The following is a 7,772-nucleotide window of genomic DNA, read 5'->3' on the forward strand; positions in this document are numbered from 1 at the left end:
GTTTTCTTCCAAGAGAGTTGAGAAATAAGCAGATCTAGCAGTTTTTACGGCCTTTCTGTATGTGATCATGTGCTCTTTCCACGAATTACGAAATACCTCTAGTTTTGTTTTCTTCCAGCTGCGCTCCATTTTTCTGGCTGCTGTTTTAAGGGCCCGGGTGTGCTCGTTGTACCACGGCGTTGGACTATTTTCTTTAATCTTCTTTAAGCGCAGAGGAGCAACTGTGTCTAAAGTACTGGAAAAGAGAGAGTCAATAGTTTCTGTTGCAACATCGAGTTCCCCTATACTATCTGGGATGCTGAGCAGATGATACTGATGAGGAAGATTATTTAAAAAGCAATCTTTAGTAGCGGCAGTGATTGTCCTGCCATTTTTAAAGCGAGGGGGCGGCTTTGCAACCTTAGCTAAATTAAGTATACATGATACCAAGTAATGATCTGAGATGTCATCGCTCTGCTGCAGAATTTCAACGGTATCAACATTTATTCCATGTGACAATATTAGGTCTAAAGTATGATTATGGCGATGAGTGGCTCCTGACACGTGTTGCCTAACTCCAATAGAGTTTAGTGTGTCTTTAAATGCTAATCCCAATACGTCTTTTCCGTTGTCTAAATGGATATTAAAATCACCAACAATTAGTACTTTATCTACGGCCAGTACTAACTCTGATAAAAAATCAGCAAATTCTTTGATAAAGTCTGTATTATGCCCTGGTGGCCTGTAAACAGTAGCTAACACAAATGTTGAACGTGTTTTATCATGTACACTACATAGCGTTACATAAAGCACCAAAACTTCGAAGGAATTATATTTGAAACTAGACTTCTGAGTAATACTAAAGATATTATTATAAATTACAGCAACTCCTCCCCCTTTACCTTTCAGACGCGGCTCATGTTTATAACAGTAATCTTGGGGGGTGGACTCATTTAAGGTAATGTAGTCGTCAGGTTTTAGCCAGGTTTCTGTCAAACAGAGCACATCTAGATTATTATCTGTAATAATATCATTAACTATAAGCGTTTTTGGGGAAAGGGATCTAATATTCAGCAACCCAAGCTTTATCAATTGTTCATCTGTATTATATATTTTGTTTATTTGTTGGACGTCAATTAAATTTTTACTGTTGAATGGTTTTGATGTTTTTTTGTATTTACTAATTCGGGGAACAGACACAGTCTCTATATGATAATATCTAGGTGAAAGAGTCTCTATGTGCTGGGATTTATCTGACTCCGGTAACGTGAGACAGCTAGCAGACGGTCGGTTTAGCCAGTTTGTCTGCTTCCTGACCTGGGCCCTAGTGAGTCAAGGTTTAGCTCTAAGACTATGTGCCAAATTACTAGAGAGAAGAGCAGCACCACCCCAAGAGGGATGGATGCCATCCTTCTTCAACAGGTCAGGTCTGCCCCAAAAACTTTTCCAATTGTCTATGAACCCTATGTTATTTTGCAGACACCACTTAGACAACCAGCCATTGAGTGATGATAGTCTGCTAACTATCTCATCACTCCTTTTTGCCGGGAGCGGTCCAGAACAAAAAACAGCCTCAGACATCGTACTAGCGAGTTCACACACCTCTTTAATGTTAATTTTGGTGATCTCCGACTGGCGAAGTCGAACATCATTAGTGCCGACGTGAATAATAATCTTAGAGAATTTACGATTAGCTTTAGCCAGCACTTTTAAATTTGCTTTGATGTCAGGTGCTCTGGCTCCCGGTAAACAAGTGACTATGGTGGCTGGTGTCTCTATCTTCACGTTCCGTGTAATAGAATCGCCAATGACTAGGGCACTTTCAACAGGATACTCAGTGGGTGCTTCACTGAGAGGGGAGAACCTGTTTGATGTTCTAACCGGAACGGAAAAGCGGTTCTTTGGTCTGCGACTATGCTGCCTCACTGTTACCCAGTTTCCCTGCTGCGAGGGCCCTGCAGCCGGAACCGAAGAATGTACAGAGTTCACTAAGCTATTCGCATCCAAATCAGTGTCTAAAGCTGTTACATCCTCACTACTCTCAGATAAAGTATGGATGCGTGTTTCTAATTCTGAAATCTTCTCCGTCAGCCTAACTATCTCCTTACATTTATCACATGTGAAGCCCTGTTCGCCAGCGGAGAAGCCTATACTGAACATGCGACATGCTGTGCAAGTGATAATGACAGGAGAAGACATGACTTACCGTGTTTGTTGATTAATCCAATTTACCACTTACCACAATCCTTTGCTGGACACAATTTACTAATCCAAGTTATGAACTAAGAAAAAGGGAGACCCGGGTGCAGAGATAACAAGCTAACAGGCTAGCAAAATGCTAACGTGTGATGGTGATTTAGATTAAAAGCTAGCGATGTCAAATTTAACGTGATAGGCAATTTTTAAACAATGTATGGTGATGAGTAAGTTATATTTAGCAGTAGAAGAAAGAGGAAATATCAAAATAAAGATTCAAACGTAAGCAAGGCTCTACAGAGCTACAGACTTGAGCTACAGCAACAGACACAGCAGGCAGGCAGGCAGGCAGACAGGAGCAATCGATCAGGAGCAATCCAGTGTGTTTATCGCCATGTCATCGAGACGCTGTTATTTTCATCCAGGAGTCAAATCACCTTTGTTTGGCTTTCCCAGGGACGCTGTAGAGATTATTGAACGCATACATCTCTCCGTTAAGAGGCGTGACCTTTCCAACGTGCGCTAAGCTGCTGTCAAATTACAACACAGGAACCGCTTTCACGTGCGCTAAGCTGTGGTCGAATCACAGCACAGGAACCGCTTGCACAATTAGAACTCGTTACGTGTTTCTGAAGGAGGGACTTCATAGAACAAGGAAATCACCAGCTGTTTTTAGGACAGTGGAAACAGCGGTATACAGATAAGTAAATAGTGTGAAAAATACTGTGTTTTTTTACACGCGAAACATGAACACATGTTATATTGCACACTGTAAACACAATCAAAGCTTCAAAAAAACACGAAGAACGGGACCTTTAAAATATTTTGATATAATTTTTGTATCCCGTTACCATTTAATTCAACACGTTGTTTTGTAATATTGTATGCTATGTTATGTTTGTTACTTGTTATTTAATAAATAATAAAAATAAATTAAAAAAAGGTAATAAAAAAAAAAAAATGCATTGATTGTGTAAGCTGATATTCTAGCAAGTAACCTTAATAGCTGCTAATAGCTCTAGTTTTTATAGCTAAAAAAAAAAAAAAAAAACGCTAATGTGACTTTGTTTCTGTTAAGGGCAAGGTGTGCAAGGAGACGTGTCCCAGGCAGTGTTCAAGCCTAACAGATGAAAGAAAACTCCAGCTCTTCACAGAGTTTTATGCTGTCTCTTATGAGAGGCAGCAGGCTATCATTCTCTCTGGTTTGGAGCAGGTAGGCTAACTTAAGCAATTCATGACCATATCATGTCAACAGTATGCAATGCATTACAATGTAGGCCCATGAAATAACCAGTGAATTGAATACTACTGTATGCCTTCAATTCACTAAGACTGCACATGTGCTTGATCACTGTAAATGTTAAATTTTGTGAGGATGGATGAAGGATGACCAGCATCAAGTAGGCCACCAAGTGCATTAAAGACCACAGCGCTTTGATGCCCTAAAAGGCACACACATGGCTTATTCATTCTCCTAACCAAAGCCTACTAACATACTTAATGACCTTAACTTGACAGCATACGACGGCTAGCCTGCTACGCTATGGTAAATGTATTTTTTTTTCTTTTTACTTCTAGCACAAGGTGAGTCGCAGACGACCACGTGGGCCTGACACTGAGAATACTAAGAGGAAGTACACCTTCAAGTACAATGTGCAACAAGGAGGCCAAAGACTTGCTGTTTGTAAGCTTACATTTATGTCCGTCTTTCAACTGACCAACAGTCGCCTACAGGCAAGTTTTCTATAGCCTAGCGTTTTCCGTTTAACTTTTCATTACATGCATGATTTTAATTAGATACATTGTCCATAACATATTTATTTAAAGTTACATATCTTTGAAAAGGTTATTCAAGAAAAGTTAGGCAGTCAGTCTGAGGGAACACAGCAGGTAGCTAAAGTCAGGTCTCCATTAGAGGACTTCAGAGGAAAACATAAGAACAGGTAAGTAAAAAAAAACAAAAAAAACTTCACCTCAGGAAAGATTAATGTGTATTTAAAATGGGTCATTTATGTAGTAGAAATGTAAAATTATTTTTTAATTTGGAGCCTTCTAGACTGAGAAAAGTCAGAAAATTATTTTTTGATTTATGGGGATGAAAGACAACATCTCCCAGAATGCACTGGGACACAGAGACTCACTGGTCTCGTAGGCTATCTCTCACGGAGGAGAATGCACATCAACTGATCACTTGGTTAGCGTTCATGTAAACACTACATTCAGATTCACAAATCGTAATAAATTCAGTTAGATTTAAACAAAAGATGTGCATGTAAACAATGACGATTTTTGCGTCATCGCAGGATTTTTTCCAGACAAAAAATACATAAATCTCTCGTCTCAGGGGGACATGAGGGAGGAAAGCACGGTAATTCGAAAATACTACAGGTTTTCTACTGATACAAAGCTTAATGCTAAATCCTGAAGTATCCCTTTAATGACTGTATGTGAAAAACAAAATCCTATAATTTAATGTCAAAGAAACAATGCAATTTTGCAAAACAGACCAGCATAGTTTATTATATTTCCCGTGTTCATGAGTTGTGTTGTTTATTTTTTAGGCCTCCTAGCATTCATCCTGCAGTGAGAGAGGGGATAAGAGAGCATATCCTGAGCTTCCCACGCCAACCGAACCACTACTCACGGTTGAAGGGAGATGTGGAGAGGGAGTACCTGAGCCCTGATTTAAACCTGCTCCGCATGTTCCGCCTGTACAAGGAAAACAATCCAGCATCCACTGCAAAGTTCTGGCTCTATAGGGACATCTTCAAGCAGCAGAACCTCAGTTTTGGGCAGCCAAGAAGTGACACTTGTGCGAAATGTGACGCCCTGTTCTCAAAATTAACAGCTGCTACAACAGATGGAGAAAGGTTGAAGATCGCAGCCGAGAGTGAGCTTCACCACCGGAAAGCTGAAAAAGCGTACACCCAGTTGCAGGCTGACACAGATTGGGCCAAAGCCAATGATGACTGCCATGTCATTTGTATCGACATGCAGGGGGTAGTGTTCACGCCAAACCTGACACACTCCAACGTGTACTATCAACGGCAGCTGGCCAACTACAACCTCTGTATCCAGGAGATGGGCACTGACGATCCTCCTACAATGTGCCTCTGGCATGAGGGCATCGCTCACAGAGGTTCCATCGAGGTGGCAAGCTGTCTTTTGAAGTGGGCAGAAACATCTTTCACTCCCCTAGTCCAGGCAAAGGAATGGAAGCTCATCATCTATAGTGACCGATGCTGTGGGCAGAACAACAACTGGCGAGTCCTAAACCTCATGGCCCTGCTCGTATCTAGAAGGTACTTCAGTCAGATAGAGCAGAAGTTCATGGTGTCTGGTCACTCCTTCCTTCCCTGTGACCGTTCATTTGCCACGCTGGACAAGAGGCGTAAAGTGTCCACACTCCACACCCCCAGCGATGTTGCCGAGATGATCCGTGGAGCCAGGCAGCAGCATCCATTTAAAGTAACTGAGATGAAATGTGCGGACTTCAGGCAGCTTCCTGATGCAACATTAAAGCGTCCACCTGGCCTCCTAATCACATCCATGATGTGGTTGAAAGTGACAGGTAAAAAACCGAAGAACTAAACTAAAACTAAACTGGTTTTCTGAGATTAACAGTGTTAGGGATATGTGCGTGAAGGAAGAATCTTTATTGAATTTCTTGTTGAATCATGATTTAAGCTGCTGATCCATGGTGTGTCCACACAAAAGGGAGCCACAGCCTTTACGAGGGATGGAAGACCTGGCTGATCACCAAACAGAGGAAGAATCAACCACCTCCAGCTCCCTTGTTCTCCACCACGTATGCTCATGCTTACGAGGACCCTCTGCCCGTCAAGAAGGAGAAGCACCGTGACCTTATGAAAATGCTAGCCTTCATGCCAGCGGAGGCCCAAGCATTTTATGGGACATTAGAATGTGAAGAGTAGCCTGGTATGTGTAGGTCATGTGCAGGGTAAGGTGGGGTATATTGTGTATATTGTGTAAAAGTAATCATAAAAGTAGTTGTAGCTTATCTTGTATGCCTTATCTTATGTTGTATAATAGGAATATATAGGTATTTATTTATTTAGTAAATTAATGAATGGGGTGATTATTTATGAAATGTATTATAAAAGTTAAAGGAACAAAAAAGGAAGATGTATATGTAAACTAGCATATGGAACTATAGCATGGAATGATGATGATGTATGTATTGTAAATATGTATTGTTTACTGTTATTACTGTTGTTTATTGTTTGTATGTATTGTTTATTGTATGTACGGTTTATTGTTTGTACTGATGTTTATTTTTTGTACTATAAGTAGGCCTATGTATTGTTCATTGTTCGTACCATATTGTCCGTGTTTTTGTTCTGTGATTTACGTTGGCAAAAAATAAAAGAAATTGAAAGAAAGAAATGCTTAATATTTTCTTTAAGGTTCTGTTACTGTATTAAAACTAAGATAAAGCAATCAAATCTCCAGTGGCTTAAAATGATAGGATGAATTGGACTTATACTGTTATTCCACATTAACTGGACAGTAAATTACTCTAACTTTTTATTTTTAAGATTGATACTAAAAAATCTTATCTCATTAGAATTGGAAAGCTTTTGTTGTCTATCTTCAAGTAAAAAAAAAACAAAAACATATAATATTCAGAATCCAAATAAAAAAAAATGTATTATTCAAAATTTGCAAATATGGACTTATATGGTTCTTCGTCTCAAGCCCTCAATTGATCTTACAGTTAAAGGGTTAGTTCACCCAAAAATGAAAATTCTGTCATTAATTACTCACCCTCACGTCGTTCGAGACCCGTAAGACCTCCGTTCATATTCGGAACACAAATGAAGATATTTTTGTTGAAAGCTGATGGCTGAGAAAGGCCTCCATTGGCATTCAGTACACTTATACTCCCAAGACGGATAAAAGGCACTCAAAACATCGTTACAAAGTCCATCTCACCACAGTGACTCTACAATAATCTTACTATGCGACGACAATAGTTTTTGTGCGCAAAAAAAATCAAAATAACACCTTTTTCCAACTTGTTACTGCCTTCCGTGTGTGTCTCCACGACGCATGCGCGAGAATATGACGCAGATCCGGCGTTCGGACAGATGACCCAGAAGTGATTTGTTTACAATCAGAGGAAGACGCGCGTATCTCAGCTGTTGGATTCTACATTGATCGTGCTTTAGGTCTCGGCGTAGTGCTCAAAATGGGGTTAGAGTGTGCATTTCATGGAATCCCGAGCCCCGGCGCTACGTCATTTTCTCGCGCATGCGTCGTGGAGGCACACGCGGAAGGCAATAACAAGCTGGATAAAGGTGTTCTTTTGATTTTTTTTTGCGCACAAAAACTATTGTCGTCGCATCGTAAGATTATTGTAGAGTCACTGTGGTGAGATGGACTTTGTAATGACATTTTAAGTGCCTTTTATCGGTCTTGGGAGTATTAATGTACTGAATGCCAATGGAGGCCTAACTGAAGCCTTTCTCAGCATCAGCTTTCAACAAAAATATCTTCATTTGTGTTCCGAATATGAACGGAGGTCTTACGGGTCTCGAACGACATAAGGGTGAGTAATTAATGACAGAATTTTC

At 40.2% G+C, this 7,772-nt stretch overlaps 1 protein-coding gene across 1 annotated transcript in view; it reads left to right on the forward strand.

Moving 5' to 3' along the window:
- LOC307135267 (uncharacterized protein) overlaps positions 1 to 6,553 on the forward strand; it is a 57,361-nt gene extending 50,808 nt beyond the window's left edge. The window contains exons 2-5 of the mRNA XM_079831548.1: positions 3,254 to 3,388; positions 3,754 to 3,909; positions 4,737 to 5,746; positions 5,863 to 6,553. Of these exons, the coding sequence (XP_079687674.1) occupies positions 4,876 to 5,746; positions 5,863 to 6,110 (1,119 nt within the window). The 5' untranslated portion in view covers positions 3,254 to 3,388; positions 3,754 to 3,909; positions 4,737 to 4,875 and the 3' untranslated portion in view covers positions 6,111 to 6,553. The remainder of the gene's footprint in view (positions 1 to 3,253; positions 3,389 to 3,753; positions 3,910 to 4,736; positions 5,747 to 5,862) is intronic.
- Positions 6,554 to 7,772: the final 1,219 nt, after the last annotated feature.

Source organism: Gobio gobio (genome assembly GCF_949357685.1).
Source record: "Gobio gobio genome assembly, chromosome: 12".
Lineage (NCBI taxonomy): Eukaryota > Metazoa > Chordata > Actinopteri > Cypriniformes > Gobionidae > Gobio > Gobio gobio.